This window comes from Sinocyclocheilus grahami, unplaced genomic scaffold (assembly GCF_001515645.1).
Source record: "Sinocyclocheilus grahami isolate Dianchi unplaced genomic scaffold, SAMN03320097.WGS_v1.1 scaffold129.1, whole genome shotgun sequence".
NCBI lineage: Eukaryota > Metazoa > Chordata > Actinopteri > Cypriniformes > Cyprinidae > Sinocyclocheilus > Sinocyclocheilus grahami.
This window is the reverse complement of record NW_015505308.1, coordinates 107051-128177: the sequence shown is the minus strand read 5'-3', so window position 1 is coordinate 128177 and position 21127 is coordinate 107051. Positions and strand designations below refer to the sequence as shown.

Sequence of the window (21127 nt, the reverse complement as noted above, 5' to 3'; positions counted from 1 at the left end):
ATGACGTTAAACTGTCAGTTCCCTTCCCCCAACCGACGCTCACGGCTGGCTCCGTTTTTAACTGTGTGGCGGAGTTTCGCGACTCCCCCTTTGCGCCAGCGAGCTCCGTCTATTGTTCATGAGCGGCGCTGTGGCTGTTGCAGTACCGGCGCTTGCCTGATGGGGGCGCCGCGGAGCCGCGCGGCCTCGGGTCTTTTTGTCTGAACTGGATCCCGCTGCCGCTTCACAGTGTGCGCGATTAAACCGGAGCCGCGTCCGTCCCGCACTGTCAAAAAAATCCACTCCAAACCCCAACACAAGCGCAGCCGGTGCCGTTGTTTCCCCGTGCAGCCATGAGCGGTGCCGCGGTGCCGTTGGACTGAGCTCGCTCGGGTTCGCGGGCTGCTCGGGCTGCCGTTGGAGCGGGTTTCTTCATTCTCATCCTCCGTCATTTCTTTAACTTTTCAAACACGCAGCCGCGCCGGAGCGGAGCGGACCGGAGCATGGGATCCCCGGACTCTTAGGAACCGAATCTGAGCCGGGGCTTTGACCGAATTTCAGCGAAACGATGGCGAACTCGACGGGGAAAAACCTCCCCGTGCAGCGGAGGAAAGGACAGGCTTTCCTGGACGAGCTGCGGCAGTTTCACCACAGCAGAGGGTGAGCGGGAATTTCGCTCTTATTATAAGTTGTGTGACCGGTGAGGGGGTCCGGACGGTGCTCAATTGGGCTGTTTTTCTCCACAGATCTCCGTTTAAAAAGGTTCCCGTAGTGGGTGGGAAGGAGCTGGACCTGGGCGCTCTGTATATGAGAGTGGTGTCTTTAGGGGGCTTCGCGAAGGTAAGTTCCTCACACACACTAAACTAAACATTTTTCATCTCTCACACACTCTTCCAGCCCGGTTCGGCGGATCTGTCTGCGGTTCTGCCGTGCATCGGCCTGTGTATGGATGTATGTATGTATGTGAGTGAGTGAGTGAGTGAGTGTATGTGTGTAGTGAGTGTGTATGGATTGGCCCCAGACGCGCACACACACTTTCACACACACACACACACACACTCAAAATTACCGGGCGGCTTTTACATCGATAACCCGGACCGAGGCTAAAGCACCGAATCCCGTCCGGACCCGCCGTGTACACCGGCGGCTTTATCCCTCTCGTGTGGCGGAGGATTGAGCGACTGTAGGCCGCACACAGGCCTGTGTATTCCGCGCTGTAAATACAGCCGCAAACCTCGCACAGATCCGCGGTCCAGACGCGGGGGCTCGGACGGGTTCGCCTCAGAGCACCTTGTTTCTCGGCTGCTGGTTTGATTTATTCATTTCACATGAGAAAGTGTAAGTTAGCCGGAGTGCTAATGGGAGTTAGCATGCACACACATACACAGACACTCTGACACACACGGTCCTGCATCGGAACCGAACCCCTCTCACCTGTCTCATCACCCTACAGGTGTCCGACAAGAACCAGTGGGCCGAACTGAGCGAGGATTTCAATTTCCCCAGGAGCTGCTCGAATGCTGCTTTTGTTTTGAAACAGTACTACCTTCGGTGAGTCTTTCTTATTCAGTTTCTCTCTCTGATCAGCTCCGGCACATGTGCTCAATGTTTACAGGCGCCTCTCTGCCCCGATGCACTCAAACATGCGGCTCGGTTCTGACTCAGAAGCGTGCGTTTTGGAGGATCGTATGTTTGTGTTGATGATTGCATTAAGGAGACTTTTTACAGTGTTTTTTAAGTTCAGCTCTTGTTGTGATGCTAATGCAACATTATGGGGCAAAAGTAATCTAAATCAGGGTTTACACTGATAAGTTGTGCTTCTGGACTTGTATTTGAGTCACTTTTAAGGATGCATCTGTCAGTTGCATTGAAGTATTTTGTTTTCATGGCAGGTTCTGTATATGTGAATAAGAGGATTTAGTTTAAATAGTTTAACCCTTTTCTAATTGCAGTTCTTTTTTTCTATAAAGTGTTATAATGCAACTTTACTTGTGTTTTAATATAGAAAGATTTTAAAATACAAATCAGGAGTTTTACGGCTTTTAGATGGCTATTTTGGACTTGCAATGCATTTGGGTCACTTTTAAGGATGCATCTGTCACTTGCATTGGTCTATAGGAGTCTTTTGTTTTGTAGGCATTTTTGTGGTTTGATTTTAGTATTTTTTTGGAAAAAAAAGCTTCACAACATGCATGTGCTAATTCTTGTATATTTAAATATGAGACAAAAACTGTAAATGAGGCCTTAGTTTAGATAGTTTTTTGCCACTTGATTAATGCATGGTTCTTTGTAAAATGTTCTGATGTAACATTACAAGTGTTTTAATATGTTGGATTTTCAAGTCTAAATCAGGAGGTTAGAGGGTTGTATTTGGGTCACTTTTAGGGATGCATCTGTCACTTGCATTGGTCTACAGGAGTCTTTTGTTTTGTAGGCAGAGCTTTGTCATTTATCTGGTTTGCATGTGCTGAGTCCTGTATATTTAAATAAGAGACAGGAAACTTTACAGTGGTGGATGATTGTTTTGGATCTGTGTTCAGACTTCAACTGTCACTTTATTTTGCCCTGTAGAACGTGTTTTGTGCTTTCTAGGTTATCTGTGTGTTTATGAATGTGGGTAATGGTGTTTTACAACATGCACACGGTTGATTCGTGTGTTAACCACCAAAGACATTTCACCAGCTGTTACACATGCAAAATCGTACTGTTTTTATATATTTGTAGTATCAGCAGTGAGGAGCGTATGGCCTTAGCACTGCGGTCTGCTCTACAGTGAGCGCGGCTGCTGGTTTTCCACGTGCGTTTCTCTCTAGTTTAGTAGGTTATGGGGGGGTGAGACAGACAGACTTGGCAGCAGGGAGCGTTTAGGCTGTGTGGGCCGTGAGAAGGAGACATACACCTGCCATGCAACGGACTAAACGTAATTACCATTCTGCAAAGTGTCTTTTACCGTCCTCACAGTCATTGCAAGAGAGGTTGCTCCACAGAAAGATTGCATGATCTTTAACTGGCTTTATTTGCAGCATATGCATATTTTTATTAGATGTGCTCTCTTTGGGTTTCATAATCAAAGGTCTCAGTGCTGCTCAGTTCTGATGTAACGCTGGTTGTTTTTGATATCCTGGAGAGGTTTGTGTCATGTTGAGGTGTATCCGTCTCTAAGGGATTTTGGAGCGCTCTGTGGAAGCGAAGCCAAAGAGTTTAGACAGACATGATCACTCCGAGGAAATCCAGTAGCTGTAATGAAGAATCTTTTTTTTTTTTTTTGCAACATCAAATGAGAGAAAATCTCTGTATGTATTATGCAGTATTACATATTATGTTTGTTTGTGCAACTATAAATGTAAACACTCAAAACTAGTAATGTGATTTGAGCCGCAGGTGTTTTGATTGGATCAGGATGCTGGATTGTTTTAATTACAGATGTAACTTACAAAGACTTTTTTCCAGCAGCGTTCAAGGTTTATCTCAAAGCCGCGGAAAACCTTGGAAGTGTCCCACACAAGGGAAAAGTCCTGCAGGGATTGAGAAGATCTTGCTTTAGCAGATCCTCATTTCTGTCGGATCTCACTTAGTCTGATTCACTCACCGACAAATGCTCGCTGGCTCCAAAGTGTCCCGTTTTCTCACCAGTGTGAGTCTTCAGACAAAAATGAAGGATTTCATTTACACTTGTTTGACGGATTGCAGTAGAACAGGTGTCTCCATTAGGACACTGTTGTCTAGTCTAACTCTTATCGCTTACGCCGAAAAAAGGGATTCGGTTGTGTGTTTACTCCGTCGCTGCTGAGGAAGAGCTGGCGAGGGATTTGAACTTGGGTCTTTGGGTTTGTGGTGTGATGCGCTTACCGCTGAACCACTCGGCACTGATCGGAGCCTGTGAAATGAGTCATTTAAATGTGGCATCTGCAATCAGGCACTCCGTCTGCCAACTAAAGAGGGGAGAGCAGCTAAACAACACATGTCAATGTCTTAAAGGGGTCATATGATGCTTTTTTTAAAGATCATTATTTTGTGTATTTGGTGTAACAGAATATGTTGACATGCTTGGCAAATAGTCTGTATCACAGTGTATCGGAGCATGTGTGATGTTGTGGTTCGTTCTTTTTTTTTTCTGAGACCAATCATTTATTCACTTTTGCGAATCGGTTGATTCAGTTCATGTCAATTCATTTGACTCATAATTCAAATGTTCCCCCGTTTTTGAGAAATATTTGGTAATGGTTTATTTTACGGTGTCTTTGTTACACAGTACATGTACTTACTAAACTAATAACAGTAAATTATGCAAAATTACAAACTAACCCTAAAACAAAGCCTATAGTAACTAAGCACTATGTTAATCAGTATAACTATACACTACTTAATTGTGTAATTACGCTGTATCAAGGACACCTTAAAATAAAGTGTAACCAAATTTTTGCTTCAAATAAGCATCGAATGTTGTGATCTTTACACTTCAATCATGCTATTTTCTCCCAAATGAAGTTCCATCTCATAGTTAATTGATTTGTGAATGCTTTGTGAATCTGTTTATTTGCAGATTTAACATCACTAACTCTTATTGCATGCAAATGAGTCTCAAATGCAGATTGTCTGAACACATAGAATAGGCTATCATTTCATGTCTAGCCAGACAGTTGTTGGTCTCAGATTTGTTTTTGGTCAGTCTGCTCTCAGTTTGGCCTTATAGGGTGTAAATTTAGCATGTAAATATGTAGAACCTCATGCTCATGTTATGATCAAGTGTTTAATTTATTCTAGTTTACCCCCAGCCTGCTCTGCTTTAGTTAAGTTCTACTGTAGTATTAAGGAGCTGCATTGCATCCCGTTTGAATTCTGTTTGAAGATGTATTTGTTGCATAACTGTTATCTGTAGTCCTATTTGATTTTCTCCTAGACACACTCCATATATTCAGCAGCTCCTGCAGGTGAAACTTGACCTTTTTCTTCTGTGTCTCCAGTAGAGGGCAGTAATTCTCTGTCTGGACCTCAGAAACGGGGCCGTTCACGTGAGGTCTGACTGGATGCCGTAGTTCCTCATCATTCAGCTTCATTTCTGTATTTACATCTCCGGTTTGGACAGCAGATGCTGTGTTTTTTGCCTTTTAGGTTTATGAATGAAAAGAAAGTAATGGTTGCTGGAGATCTGCCTTCCCTCAACATCTGTTTGTGATTATCGAGTGCTGCTGAAGGTCTTCATTAGCTGATTCAGGTGTATTTGATTAGTGCTGGAGATAAACTTTGCAGGAAGGTAGATCTCCGAGAACAAGACTGAGCGCCCCTGACTTAAATTGTACATAATAAACCTGATGATTTCAGAAGGTCCTCATTTAGTGTCTCGAGAAGCATCAGCCTGTAATCAGCTCTGGGTTTGTCTGAACTCACACGCTGACCTACCTGAGACGATCATCAGCATCTACGTTACGTTTTTTTTGATTCATTGAGTTGCAGGTGGTGAATATATAATGTTGATATACAATTTAAAGCGATAGTTCACCCAAAATTTTAAATTGTCATTATTTACTCGCCTTCGTGTCATTCCAGACTTGTATGACTTGAACATAAAAGGTTATTTTGAAGAATGTTGGTAACTAAACAGTTTCAGTTCCCATTAACTTTCGTTATATGGACAAAAAATACAGTGAAAGTCAAAGGGAACTGAAACAGTTTGGTTACCAACAGTCGTCAAAATATTTTCTTTTTGTGTTCCACAGGAACAAGGTTTGGAAGCACATGAGGGTGAGTAAATAATGACACCGTTTTCATTTTTGGGTGAACTATCCTTTTAATTGCAGCAAACAAGTTTTTGCGCATCACCGTAATTCACATAGCTAGATTGTGAAATAAATTTAAATTTTACAAGGGAGAACTAGCATTTCTCTAGTGGGTCTGGTTATCTGCTAGTTAGTTATCTTGTTCAGTGATACTATCACTAATTAAAATCCTACAATTACACAGTCCAGTGAGTTGAATGTCTGTCCACACTCTGTGTGTCCAGTACAGCGTGTTGTTTTGTAGTGTTTATGGAGTGCAGATATCTATTTATAGTGTTTGTATTGTAGCACGTGGGAGGTGTGTGTAAGTGAAAGCTCATTCAGTTGAGGGAACCACTCATGAGTCATATTTATACACGGAGCAGGACTGTGAATATTACTATTTGACTCACAATACGGTTGATCCCTGATTCTCTGGAATAAACTGCTTGTGCTTTCTGACTGTCTTTCAGTATGTGAGGTAACAGAGTTGTGTGATATGGTAAAGTGTGCAGTTATCTTGTGTTTTAAGTATGTTTAGAAGGTTGCAGACTTTTGCATGTGTGTTTTCTCTTTGCATTTGACAGACCAGTTAATCGATGTCAATGTCTGTTTGGCTGATTAACACAAGTTCATCTTAGTGTCACTTCCGAAATCTTGTCAAATCTTAATGAAATAATGTGTAAGGTGCATCTTAAAGGAATAGTACACCCAAAAATGAAAATTGGCAGAAAATGTGCTTACTCTCTGGCCATCCAAGATGTAGATGAGTTTGTTTCTTCATCAGATTTGGAGAAATGTAGCATTGGATCACTTGTTCACCAATGAATCCTCTGCAGTGAATGGGTGCCGTCAGAATGAGAGTCCAAACAGCTGATTAAAAACATCTCAATAATCCACAACACTCCAGTCCATCAGTTAACGTCTTGTGAAAAGAAAAGCTGCATGTTACATACAAATGCTAATAGATTTTCTGAGTCCCTGAGGTAGGCAGGTTTGTCTGTGTGTGTTTTGCTCATGGAAATGAATGACATTCGCACATTATCTCTCCAAACAGTCGTCTAAATGCAGAAACCGTCATCTGCTTATTTTAAACATGCTATAAAATGTGTACAATACAATTATAACCACTCAGTCTTTTAAACGGGTGCTCACTGGTCAGTGAATAAATGTGTCTGGATGTTTCATGTCTCTTAAATTTCCCCTGGGATCATGAGTGTGTATCTATCTGTCATTCTGTGTGCTGATGTCTTTTTCTGGTCTCTCTGCAGCTATTTAGAGAAGTATGAAAAGGTGCATCATTTTGGAGAGGAAGATGAAGAGGAGCAGCCGGGGAATCCTAAACATTTGCTTCCGATTGGTGCAATACCCACGTCATACAACTACCAGCAACACACTGTATCAGGTACAGATGTGCCCTGTCTGCTTCTCTGAGACTTAAACGCACGCACGCATGCACACACACACACACACTCAGCTGGCTCAAAGGTTTAATGTGTGTTGGAGCTGCACCTGTGAGAACTCTTAATGCCATGAAGGAAATAGTATTCCTGCCACTGCACTCCTTTCAGAGAGACCGATGATTTTTCCCTTTACATAAGGATTGGGGTAGGTTTTAGTCTCACTATTTGAGGACATGAACATGTGAACTTCATTTCCAGGACTGCTCTGAGAATCATTTCGCCAACATTTTACCAATTCATGTGATTAAAGATACACACACACACACTCAAAGATCTTCATGACAGTCTGCCAAAATGAGTTTGGTTTAATTTGAAAAAATTTGGAGAATGTACTTCTCAAAGTAATAATAATAAAAATGTGGTTTAGTAAAACATTTTCTCAAAGCATATGACACAGACAGTAACACAAATTTTCATCCATGTTTTAATTTTAACAATAAACTTATGTGCAGCACTTTGTTTGCTAAAAAAAGAAAGGAATTGTTTATTTGATTTAAATTATAGAAGATTTAGACTGTATTAAATATTGCTCTTGAGTTTGCCATGAATATAGTCTTGTGTAGCAAAAATCATAACCACAGTTTTCCATAACACATGTGTATTAAAATCATAAAGCACAGAATCCAGAAAAATTTAAACTGATGACACTGAAAGGTTTTTTTTTTTTTTTCAAGAAATTCTTAGGACACTGTTGTTGTAGACGTCTTTTTTGATAATCAAAATTTCATATAAAGGTTGCACTATTTTACAGTATGTGCACTTCCTATGTGCTTATCTAATGAAATACGGAGTAATACAAGGTAACTATATTGGTTAAGATTAGGTTTAGGGGTAAGTTTAGTGTTATTACCCATTTACTTTTTTTGTACTTCAATAAGTACATAGTATGTACATGCAGAAGAGGATTGTAAAATAAAGTGCAATCAATATTTCATAGGGCTTAAACCCCTAATCTTCTTTATGCTGATGTAGATCTTTTTGGGAGAAGTTAAGTTTACATATGTGGTCTGAACAACCAGATGCATTCACACCTGACTGAGTCTAGTTTTGTATGAGTCTCAAGACACACTGGGACTGCTCACAATGTCTTCAGGAACTCTTTAGAAATATAACACAATTTATCTTTTGCTTATGCTTTGTTTGACAGACTATCTCCGCCAAAGCTATGGGCTGTCGACGGATTTCGTCCCTCCATCCGATTACAACAAACTGGTGCTGTCTCTCCTGTCTGGGTTCCCAAACGAGGTGGACTTCGCCATTAACGTGTGCACGCTCCTGTCCAACGAGAGCAAGCACGCCATGCAGCTAGAAAAAGAGCCCAAACTCGTCACGCTGCTGCTGGCGCACACGGGAGTCTTCGACGACTGTGCGTTGAATACTGCGGCTACTAGAGTATTTGCACTTTGGGACGGCATACGTGTGCTAACATTACATATGTTTGTCTTTCAGCATTAGGCAGCTTTTCTGCTCTATTTGGGACAGACTGGCAGGAGAAAACGTCACGGGACTTTGTGAGGGTAAGAGAAGATGTCAACTTGCATTTCTTGCTTGCTTTCTGTTCTTGCGCTCTTAACTCTTGTTTTCTTGTCTTCATAGTTTTGGAAAGATGTCATTGAAGACAATGAAGTAAAAGATCTCATCTCAGACAAGAGCTGCACACCCCAAAGTATGTGGTTACTCTTGTTTCCTTTGATGTGGTGAATTGTAGTTTGGCTTTGATTAGTCGATGTTTTAACCAAGCATTACTTAACACTAAGTGTGCATTGTGTATTTTTCAGACGTATTGAAGACGAGGGATGTCTGCACTCCTCTCTTTCACCCGGCACGTGCCGTAGGCATCGGAGACGTCGAGGGCCAGCGGGTGTTGCAGGTGGCAATGATTCTGAGGAACTTGTCCTTCGAGGAGGCCAACATCAAACTCCTGGCAGCTAATCGCACATGTCTGCGCTTCCTCTTACTGTGTGCGCATTGCACCTTCATCCAGCTGCGGCAGCTGGGTCTCGACACACTCGGCAACGTCGCCGGAGAGGTTAGTCCACAATCTACAAGTTCTTTAGAGTGCTGCAATGACGACATTTTTTTGTTTGCATCACCAAGATTCCCTTTTCAAAAACCCAATAGGATTTTTCCATCCATTGGCTTTTGGATTATTGCTAAAAATAAGCTCTGTGAACAACAAATGTTTATGATTCTTACACGTTTTGTGGTTTGAGATCTCTTAGGAAATTATATTACTCCACAAACACCCTAAAATTTTTGTTACAATGTCAAACCTGAATCCATTTTACAGTTGTTGTTTTTTTTATCTAAGGCAAACATATAGGTCCAGTTTCATAGACAGGGCTTAACCTAAGCCAGGATTAGTCCATAGTTCAGTTAGGACATTTAAGTAGTTTTTATAAACATGCCTTAGAAAAAGGCATTACTGGTGTGCATCTTAAGACAAAACAAAGGTCAGTGCAAGTTTCTTTCAGTTGAAACATCTCAGATTTACATTTTAGTCTAGTACTAGGCTTAAGCCTTGTCTGTGAAACCAGAGGATAGGTTTTATTAATTGCTCTTTTATATTATTTCAACTTATTTCTCACCATGAAAATAAAGAAGCTGGCATGATATTAAAACACCAACTAACCAATTTACACGTTTTATGCATCATAATAATCTTAACAAACGAACACAACTTATATAGTTGTCTTAATTTAAAAACATTTTCCTGAAAGATTGCTTTAGAGTAGTTTAAGGCTGTCACTAATGATTATTTTGGTAATCGAGTAATCGGTCGATTATTTAAACGATTAATCGAGTAATTAGGGATTTTTTTTTTGGTGATAAAAATAAACCTAAGCAAACAATAAACTCTAAAATTACTTAAAATACATATATAATAACAATAGGGCAGTAATAATTGGTTCAAATAAAATATCAAAAGCAAGTAATCATATGGTTTTATGGAACAAAACAGCTAAAATACATAATCTAATAAAACAATATAATCATAATTTATGTACATTATGTATTATATCAAATGTCATCTGTTTGTTTGTCCTTTTTCCAGCTTCAGTTGGATCCCGTTGATTTCCGAACAACTCATCTGATGTTTCACACCATCACGAAGTGTTTGTTGTCACGGGATCGTTTTCTCAAAATGAGGGGTAAGTATGTTTTTGGGTGAACCGTGTGTGCAGTAAAACATACGGTTTTCTGTGAGAGTTGCTAATTATTTCCAATGCATCCTGCAGCCATGGAAATTCTCGGGAACCTGAGCAAAGTGGAGGATAACGGCGTTCTGATCTGCGAGTATGTGGATCAGGAGTCGTACCGAGAAGTCATCGCCCTCCTGACGCTGCCGGACGTCATGCTGGTCATCTCCGCGCTGGAGGTCCTGCACCAGCTGGCAGAGCTCGGGGAGATCACGTGCTCTAAAATCTCCTCCGTGGAGAGAAGCATAGGTACGTGTTCACACGTTTCAGTCAACGATTTCCTCCCTTCAAAACCGTACATTTATTGTGGTGTTTCAGCCTGAAAATTAGGTTGCTGAATTTGATGCACCACTAACCAGCAGGAGCAGTGAACTGACATGTTTTGCATGTTTGTATATCAGATCTTCTGGTGCGGTTGGTGTCAGTGGATCTCCACATGTTTGGACCGGACGCCTTGACGGCAGTAAAACTCATCGAGCATCAGGCCTCGAGCAGTCAGGTCTCAGAGGTTCGGCCGCAGCTTGTCGAGCACGCTCCCCCACCCACGCAAGGCACTCCTGGCGCTGGTAAGTGTCCCATGCATCCGCTTTCTGTTTTTGTGTTTGCTAGAGATGTGCAAAATTATATAATCAAATATCACAAGAAGTACTTTCTCTTTTAATAACCGTTGAGAATAAGTTGATTTACACACAATGCAAGATTGGACAGATGCAAAATGCAGTAACACTTTATTTCATGGTGTCCTTGTTATACATCATGTACTTACTATAGTAATAACAATATGTTATGCATAATTACGTGCAACTAACCGTAAACCAACCCTTATCCTGACCTTATAGTAAGTGCATATAATTAATTAACATTATTCAGTACTTAAATGTATAGTTACACTTTTAACAGGCGAATGAAGTGGAAACCAAAATGCACATTTACATCATGTCAGAGCTCATTGTCTGTCTCACGTATTTTATTGGATTGTAATAATTCTACTCTTTTAAAAATTGTTTTATGCCGTTGAAAGGTTTTTTTCAAAGAAAAAAAAATCTTACTGACCCCAAACTTTTATTTATAGGTTTTATGAAGGTAACTTTACCTCCAAAAATTAATTTTTTTTTCAGTGTTATGATAAAGCGCAAAAGTAGATTCCCTCATCAGTGTTTATGATATTGAGTAATATTATCAGAAAATAGGAGATCATTTTAAACAAATGTTGTTGTTGTGGCTACTGCTTTAAATCTTAAGGTAGGATTTTAAAATATCCCACAAAAAAATCAATATGAAAGGGTGAGTTGAAATGGAAAATTAATAAGGAAGGAGTTCATGTAATTTGTATTTACAGTGTGTTTGCGTTTGTTTGTTTGTAGTGAACAGGGCGCCTGTGCAGTCTACGCCTCCGCCTGGGATTGTGGAAGTAGATGGAGAGAAATTCACAACTCAGTGGTAAGATTTACTGTCTTTCCTTCTTGCATTTCTCAAATCTGTTATGTTTTCTAGTGTTTCATGAATGCTTTCTGCTCTTGGTAGGCTAAATTCTCATTTCGAGGTTCATCCAGATGGTTCGGTCTCTCGCTCTGAGATGTACTCTGATTATCTGGCGACCTGCAGCAAGATGGCGCGGGGTGGAGTGTTAACATCCAATAACTTCTACAAATGCCTGAGGTGAGATTAATAGAACTGTTGGACAGATGCTGTGAAGTTGTAGCTGTGCCGTCCCAAATGGTAAATGTTGAATCTTTAAATTCGTCGCTCAAACACAAAATCAACGCTGTGCTTGTGTGTTTCTCAGGACGCTGTTTCCTAATCACACGGTGAAGCGTGTGGAGGACACACGGCTGAGTGGGCAGGCTCAAATCCATGTGGTTGGTGTGCGGAAGAGGCCGATTCCTCTTCCCGTCCAGCTTTATTATCAGCAGCAGCAGGCCAGTCCTGCACCAGTTCCCAAACACGAAACCCCCTCAGAAACCCCTCAGCCCCTGTCAGGTAGAGAGAGATACAGTTTTATTATTGGTTCAAGAACTCTCATTCTAGCAAGAGAGATATTTCACACTGCACTTTATCTTGGGTTTTTTAACTGGTTTAAATGTTTCATACTTGGTATAAACGGAATCTAGCACTGTTTTAAACACTCTGGTTTATTTTTACAAACTCTGAATTGTGGTGTGAAAACTATGTAGTGTGAAAATGTTGAAGTTGTGATGTTATAGCAAGTTGTTAAGCAACAGACAACCTATCATAAACCTATAAATATTAAGTTAAATAACCTTGTAAATATATAAATAAGAATATTAACCTTGGGCCATATGAAATCTGTTTTATTTTTTCCCAAATACTATATATATTTTTTTCTGTTTTAATAAAAACTTACACATCAATTGAACACATAATTTTAACAATAATAGTGCCCTATGAAATGTGTTTTTTTTTGTTTTTTTTTGGCAAACAAAGTGCTGCAACTGTTTACTTTTTAAAACATGTATGGAAAATGTGTGTTGTTGTTATGTTATTGTATGTAAATGTGTTATTGTCTTTAATGTATTCTTATACTTATTATTATTACTTTGAGACAAAGCAGTCTTTTTGCAGTTTAATATTCACAGACACTAGTCATTATCGTGATTTGAATAAGTGTGCGGCCATGTTTTGATTTATCCAAATTTTGCCAAATTCTTTGTTATACAGCAAATTCCATTTTTATGACTGGATTCTGCAATTCCGCCCATGTTTTCTGCGTCATGAAAATCATAAGACCCTAGTTAACCCCATTGTGCAGTGCTGAACTTGAACACCAGATTTAATTTACCCAGGTGTAAGAATAAAACAAAAGCCCATACACTGTTTAATGCGATAAGCTAGTCGCATTTATAGCTGATTTGTTCTTTCTCGTTTGTGCATGCAGTGCTGCCTCCTGGTGTGGGAGGGCAGCTTGTTCGGGCACCAGCACTAAGCCTTAATGCCGGCCAGGCAGCACCACTGGTGGCCTTCACCATGCACGGTACGTCGCACGCCAACGCTCCCAATGCTCCTGCGCCAGCCCCGACTGTTCCACGACTCCCCATGAACCCTCCAGGACAAGCTGCACTTCCTCCTCCATTCCCTCCTGCCACTGCCCCAGTTCCCATACGACCCAATGACATTCTCAAAACAGCCATGATCCAGAGCTCTATCCCCACCGCCACTGCTGCACCTGCTGCTCCCAACCACAGCGGCTCACCTATCCAGCAGCCCCTGCTCCATCACGCTCCCGTTACACTGATCCAGCAGGGACCGCCGCCCCAGGGACACGTATTTACAGGTCGAGTGCGAAGTGTTTGTCCTTCGGTGGCCCAACAGCGCATGCAAGCCCCTCAGGGACAGCAAGGTGCCCCTTCCCAAGAGGCTGTGGTGCTCGCGCAGCCTCAGTATGTCAGTGCTCCTTGCACTCCGCTGATGGCAGGAGGGCAGGTCATGACTGTCTCAGGCATGACTAGCAACCGCGTCACATTTCAAAATATCGCCCCCAAACCTGCACCACAAGCCCAGTCGCCACAGCCTCAACCTCAACAGCAGCAACAACAAAGCTTAGTCATCGTCAGTCAGAATCAGCAACCCAACACTGCATTTGCCCCAGCCATCCATCAAATCGTACTGACCAACCCCAGTCCACAAACCATCCAACCGCAGCCCACGCAGTCTCCCGCTTCCCCAAATGCACCGACCCCCAACCCCGCCCCCATGCAGCAAGCCCCACCCAACACAGTTAGCCATATGCTGTCTGTCAAGCGCCAGTTTCAGCAGACTCCGCCCCCTCCTCCACCCCCAGCCCAACCTACCTCCACAGAATCCAGTCTGATCAAACAGTTACTGCTTCCGAAACGCGGTCCTTCCACCCCAGGTGGAAAACTCATACTCCCCGCACCGCAAGTTCCCGCTCCTGTGAGCACCAGAGCGCCAAGCCCGCAAGTCATATACCAGGTGACGAACAGCGGTCCGGTGGCGTCTCAACCGCAGTTAAACGTGCAACTTATGCAGAGCCCCTTGCAGGCGACCGGTGCCGTTCCCATCTCCATCCTCCCAGGGCAGATAATTTCCACTTCCACCCCTGGCACCCTTCTGCAGGCTACACCCAGCAACCAAGTTACCTTCACAGTAGTGCCAAACTCTGGCTTCCCTGGCCAGGGAGCGCAGACCCCACCCACAATCAACCTGCAGTTGACTCCACCTCTGCCAATTGCTGGAGCCACGCCCATTCAGCCTTTCCGAGGTGACAAAATCATCTGCCAAAAGGAGGAGGCGGCCAAGGACGCCACGGGGCTGCACGTCCACGAGCGCAAGATCGAGGTCATGGAGAACAACTCCGTCACCGACGGTTCGGCCAAAGCCAGCAATGGTGAATCCGCAGAGGTGGACGGACCTGCGGCCAAGCTGCTCAATGGGAGGAAGTTTGACTCGAGTCTACCTCCATACCACTCAGGGAACAGCCAAGCAGAGGTGTTGAACGGCCCTGTGGCGCAAGGCAGCGACAGCGGCGGCCCTGGGAAGCAGACGCCCTCTGATCCTAAAAAGCTAATGGTAAACGGGGTGTGTGACTTTGATCGATCGGACGCCACCCATCCAAGCAAAAACATTCCAAATCACAAGGCTTCCAAACACATGGGGAACGGTGAGGTGTTGTCGCCTCAGAAAGCGCACGGGCCTTTCGGCCTCAAGGACTCTCTTGCTGCTCCTCAGCAGGATACTGCCAAAGCAGAGCAGGCCGAACGCCTGGCCAATGGGCCCAGCCACGGCACTGAGATCTCCAACGGCCCCAGCTCAGAGACATTGGGCCTGAGGCAACAGCACCCACCTCATAACCACTCCCCACCTCCGCCCGTTTCCGAGCCGGCTCCCCCGCTGCCTCCCGCTAACGGCACCTCGGAGAGCCGGCCGCTGAAGAGACCGCTTGAGGACGGGGACAGAGGTACCTCTGGAATCCCCACCAAAATGGGCGTACGGATAGTGACCATCAGCGACCCCAACAATGCTGGTAACTGCGCCACCATGGTGGCCGTGCCGGTGGGCGCAGACCCAAGCACAGTAGCAAAAGTAGCAATAGAGAATGCAGCGCAGCAGAGACCAAGTGTGCCCTCGCCGCTCCCTGAAACCAATGCTCAGGTAATGTGTTTTGATTCATGGTTTCAGAATGGTGCAGTTTACAACATAATGCTTTTTTTTCTGTTTTTTATTACACTATCTATTTACATCTGCTCAGTTACTGTACATATCTTTAAAAGCTGTGGGTTTTTTCAGCACGTATATAATCTACACATTAGTTTTATATTTACAGTTTACAGTGCAAGTTTTTTACAGTGGGGTTTGTTCATGTATCATTGGCCTGATTTATGTAACACTTTTTCTGGCTGTTGATAGTTCCATTAGATTAATGTAGATTAGATTAAAGTAGATTAATATGGTGATAGGAGAAGAAATCCAAAATCCTCTATGCAGAAACCTTTAACTACTATGTCAACAGATTGAAATGAATTTTTGAACCTGACTTCATCCAGTGGATACATTTCTTTACTAGAAAATTACGCATTTTAATATAATATGATTTGATATTTAATTGATGCATAATTTGTAATATAAAACAATTGTCTTACTGTCTGTACTGTGATTTTGTTAACCAGTGAAAGAATGATATCTGTACATGTTTACCCTATTCAATGATAGTGTCTTGATTTGAAACTAGTTTAGTTACTCGTCGGTTTTAGATGCTTGTTAGATGTTGATTTTATTTCCATGTGAACTGACTTCAATTGCTTATATTCCGATAAAGCTCAAAAATTGCTGTAATGAAAGTAAAAAGTTGTCATATTATAGGTGAAATGAACTATTATGCAACAATTCTTCAATAATTTATTTTTTCTGTTGTTTTTGGACTGAAAAACATTCTTGCAAATTCATAAACTTTTTTTTATTTTATTTTTTTAAATGCATTAATCCTACTAACTTGCATAGTTACGAAATTATTTGCAGCATTTCGGTCGGCCAGTTTTCCTCAGGCTTACAAAATGTGCAAAAGTATCAGCAAATTTAACAACTCATTTAGAGCAGTTAATAATGACAAAGGCCACACCTCCAATTACAAAATCAAAATGAGAAAAAGAATCATAAAATAATCAAAGAAAACACTAGCATAATTCTAGACTCAAATGAAGTACCCAGTTTGTATAGTGAGTGATATTTACACATTTTTATTTTGAGTTTATTAAGTGAAGGAAAACAATTAGATGCATCGTTGAATGATTCTGTGTGCATGGCACTTTATTTTTTTGTTATTGCACATACTGTAAAAAAACAGCAAGAATTTGTAAATTCACAACATGCTTATCATTTTATACTATTATTATTATTATTGTTGTTGTGTGCCATAGTTGATGTATTTCAATTTTCCTGTGTTAGCAGCCTGTGTCAGTGCAGACTCCGCCTCCAGTGGATCCGGCTGCACAGGGAACCAATCAGAGTTCTCCAGCACCCGCCCTCTCTCCAGATCAAGCACGTAAACCTGGACAGAACTTCAGATGTCTGTGGAAGGCATGCAAACGGTGAGGACGCGTGTGATGCGCTCTGCTTTACAGATGCTGTTCTTGAGAAGGATGGTTCATGCTAACTTGAACATGTTGTTGCAGGTGGTTTGACACGCCATCACAGGTGTTTTACCATGCAGCTACCTATCATGGCAGTAAAGATATGTACCCAGGGCAGTGCCAATGGGAGGGCTGTGAACCTTTTCCTCGCCAGAGACTATCCTTCATCACACACCTGCAGGCAAGATCCCGTCTTTCTCTTTTTCTATAGATGACATCTATCCCTGTGTGTGTTTGACTAGTCCGAGTGTGTGTTTTGCAGGATAAGCACTGCTCGAGGGAAGCGCTCACAGCTGCACTCAAACTGGAGGAGCAAACGCAAGGCACTTCCAAGTGTGTATGACTTCTTTAGCTCCTGCTGGCTTATGGTTGTAGATGATTGTGATGGAGATTTTCACTGTGTTGATGTGCAGGTCTCCTCCAGCGGCCGTCAGCAGTCCTCCGCCTCCTCCCAGACCACAGAAAGCGCTTGTCAACCACCCCAGTGCAGCTCTGATGGCTTTACGCAGGGGCTCACGGAACCTGGTGTTCAGGGACTTCACAGTCAGTATTGCATCATGTCAACAATGACCGTTCTGCTGCTTATAGCTTGAAATGTTTTATTTGTTTTTTTCTGCTCAGGACGATAAAGAGGGACCAATGACCAAACACATTAGACTAACTGCTGCCTTAACATTAAAGAGCATCGCCAAGTACTCAGATTGTGGACGGAAGTAAGTAAACCTTTTCAGTGTGGTTGTTGTGTTTGAGATTTCTAGTTTGTAGCATAAATTCATAATCATTTATGCCAAAAGGTTATATACTGTATATGTATGTGTGTTAATTAGTGCTATCAAATCGATTAATCATGATTAATCGCATCCAAAATAACTTTGTTTACACTGTTTGTGTACTGTGTATATTTGTTTATATAATAAATACACACACATACATGTATATATTTCAGAAATAGATGTAATATTTATTTATAAGTCATACATAAATATGAATATATAGATATGTATATGTGTCTATATTTTTTTATATAAAAATACGCACATATTGTGTAAACAAACTGTGTAAAAGGTTTGTGTAAACTAACCCTAACCTAACCTAACCCTAATCACGATTAATCGATTTGATAGCACTAACACACACACACACACACACACACACTTAAATATTATCAAGAATATTTTTGGGGTCATATTTCAATAATATAAAAGAAAACTAAGAAATTGTTTTTATTATTCTAATATTGATAATAATATAATAGTCTATATACACGAAGTATTGAAATATTAAATATTTAGATAATTTGATCATTAATGATTTTTTGTAGTACAGTACAAAAATTCTACATTGCAGTAATAAAAATCTGAGAACCATTTCTACAATTTCTGTGATTTATTTTTATTGTATTTTTTTTTACATTTGTTAAAAAAAATCAATTTGTATAAAATTGATCTAAGAAATCTTTTAATTTAATTTAAATCTAAAAATGTAACAATTTAAAAAAAATCTTATCTTTATTTTAACATTGTTGGGCCATATTTCACATTAAAATAAAAAGATATAAGACATCAGTTTTATTATTCCAATTTTAAAATATAATAACACTGAAAAGTATTTAAATATCATTCAATATTTAGATAATTTGATCATTATAAGAATTTTGGAGTACAGTACAAACATTTCTGCATTGCAGTATTGAAATTTACAGTTACATTTCTACATTTCTACAAAATAAGATAAAACACATTCTATACAATTTCAATTTCTGTAAGATGTAAGAAATGTTTAATTTTCATAAATGTATCTGCAAAAATTCTTAATGCTTTTAAAAGACTTCATTGTTTTCTTTTTTAAATTATTAATTCTGTTATTAATAATTATTAGTAAGTAGTAGTAATTATTATTAGAGTTATTGTTGTTCTTAATGTAACTAACTAAATATTTTATATTTTGGGATGAAATGTGACTTTTTGGGATTCACTTGTTCCAGCTTGTGTTTAAAAAAACAAGAAAATCGGCATAAAGTAGGCTTCATAAATGTAATCAGTGTCTGATTGTTGTGTGTTTGTGTTCAGGTTGGTAAGGCGGCATGAAAATCATCTCTCTGTGCTGGCGCTGAGCACTATGGAGGTCTCCACCACGCTCGCGAAATGCCTTTACGAACTCACACGCTCTCTGCAGGCCTGAGCTCAGCTCAACCCAGAAACCTTTGGAAGGAGACGAGAAGCCCATTTCCCCATTCTGCTGCCCCACAGGTCGCCAGCGTCATTGGGTCGCGGGGCGAAAGCTCCCGTTCGTCTCCCTAAACACCCCCCCTCTCTCTCTCTCCCTCCCTCCCTCCCTCCCTCTCTCCCACTTCCTCCCTTCTTCTATTGGTATGACAAAAATTATAAATTTGTATTGCCAAAGCAATTGCAGTTGGACTGCTTACAAATAGTACACATGTATTAACAGAAATAAAAGAATAATAATAATAATATATAAAAAGTATTAAGCATGTAGTGCAAAATGAATTACTAATGTATGTAAGTATATAAACTAGAAATAAAAATAAAAGAAGGGATTAGACATTTACAGAAGCAAAATATAGATCTAAGTAATATAATAGAGTAATTTGGCATAATATAATATACATGTGCTGGAAACATCAGATCAGGGCAGGTTGAGTGTTTTCTCTTCTATGGTGACAGGCAGACACATATTGAGCAGCAATCACACAGCAGTTCTTCTGTTCTCCTAACAGATATGGCAGTTTCTCCTGGTTTGATAGAGTTTTAAATGTCTGATGGATCTGCTGTATTTTATCATAGAACACTGTCCGTATATCTGTGTATTTGGGGCATTCTGTTAGGAAGTGCAGTTCTGTTTCCATCTGATTCAGATCACAGGTGCATTCTCTCTCTCTCTCTCTCTCTCTCTCTCTCTCCCTCCATTCCTCCACCTCCCTCACAAACTGCCACGGGTCTTCCACCAGCCACTCAGAAACCAGCGCTCATTTCACTCTTCTGACCCCCTCTTCACGCCTGGCCCGACGAGCACATTTTTATAGCCCCAGAGGAATGCGGGGGGGATTCTGTGGGCGGGGCAAGTGGACAACGGTGCGGGAGAGGTGTGGCTAGATTTAGTTTTTTCTTTATAACTTGATAGCTTGGTTTTCTTACTCGAGCCGATTATATTTTCACTTATTTATTATTGAAATAAATACCAATATGAGTAGATGAGAAAAAAATTGTGTAAATATTTGTGAATAGATATAAAGTGAAATCACCCTCCTTCATGCCGCTGCTGCCCACTGGTATCAGAAGCATTACGTTAGTTGTTTTTTTTTATTTCAGCCCCTGGTTACTCGTTTGAGATGTGATTCTATACTCAGCAGTGGATGAATGTACTTAAACCCTGTAAATATTCTGCGAAGGTACTGATGCTGTAAAGTTTTGGGAGGGCTGGCGGAGGGCTACAGGTTTTTCTTTGTGGAACTGTGATTTTGTTTTGTTTTTTCTCCCCTTTTTTGTACTATTATAACTTGTAGAACTCATTTTGCTGGCTGAAAGAGTATGAAATAATATATCATATGTCATTTTGTAGAAGAGATAAAAACATATTGAAGGTATTCCCCTCAACCTGTATTCACTGTAAGTGTCAGAGTACGAACCCGACGGCCCGTACGTGATTCTTTTTGTATTTGTAAATTGGTTTAAATACATGGAGTTTTATACAGGTTTTCTCCTGTGTTCTTTGCTTTCCGTGCAGGTATGATATTTTCCTCCAGACCTTTTTTTGTATCTTAATATAGTGTGGGATTTTATTGTACTATTTTGCATTTTCTTTTTTGTTTTTTGCCTTTTTTTTTTTTTCATCCATTCTTACGACCACGCCACATTCCGGCTCCCGGACCCCAGGCTGTCCTCTCTGCTGTGTGTTGTGTAACATTTATTACTGCCTGTTGTGTTAGCATCCCAGCGGGGTCACGACCCCTACCCCCTCCCACCCCACCCACCTCACCATTTCTGCAGTGTCTGTAGGGTGTGCGATGATACATATATCTAACAGTCTGATATAGATTGGCTTCATTTACTTTGGTGACTGTTTATAGTTTTTAAATAAAAGACTGAACATTTTTGACATACTGT

The 21127-nt window shown here is 41.1% G+C and overlaps 1 protein-coding gene across 2 annotated transcripts; it reads left to right on the top strand.

The window, feature by feature from the left end:
• Window positions 1-19359, top strand: LOC107590507 (AT-rich interactive domain-containing protein 2-like). Of its 2 annotated transcripts, none has more exons than XM_016279273.1 (21): window positions 1-639; window positions 726-819; window positions 1433-1530; window positions 7007-7140; window positions 8346-8564; window positions 8648-8715; window positions 8795-8864; window positions 8977-9227; window positions 10254-10350; window positions 10438-10647; window positions 10800-10964; window positions 11763-11838; window positions 11923-12057; window positions 12185-12378; window positions 13295-15528; window positions 16822-16961; window positions 17046-17184; window positions 17266-17336; window positions 17417-17546; window positions 17625-17716; window positions 19073-19359. In XM_016279273.1, exons 1-21 carry the CDS (start codon window positions 548-550, stop codon window positions 19182-19184), a joined length of 4821 nt encoding a protein of 1606 aa, XP_016134759.1. In that variant the 5' UTR covers window positions 1-547; the 3' UTR covers window positions 19185-19359. The 2 variants fall into 2 exon arrangements, with proteins under 2 accessions (XP_016134759.1, XP_016134758.1); XM_016279272.1 differs by having other exon boundaries at window positions 16819-16961.
• Window positions 19360-21127: the final 1768 nt, after the last annotated feature.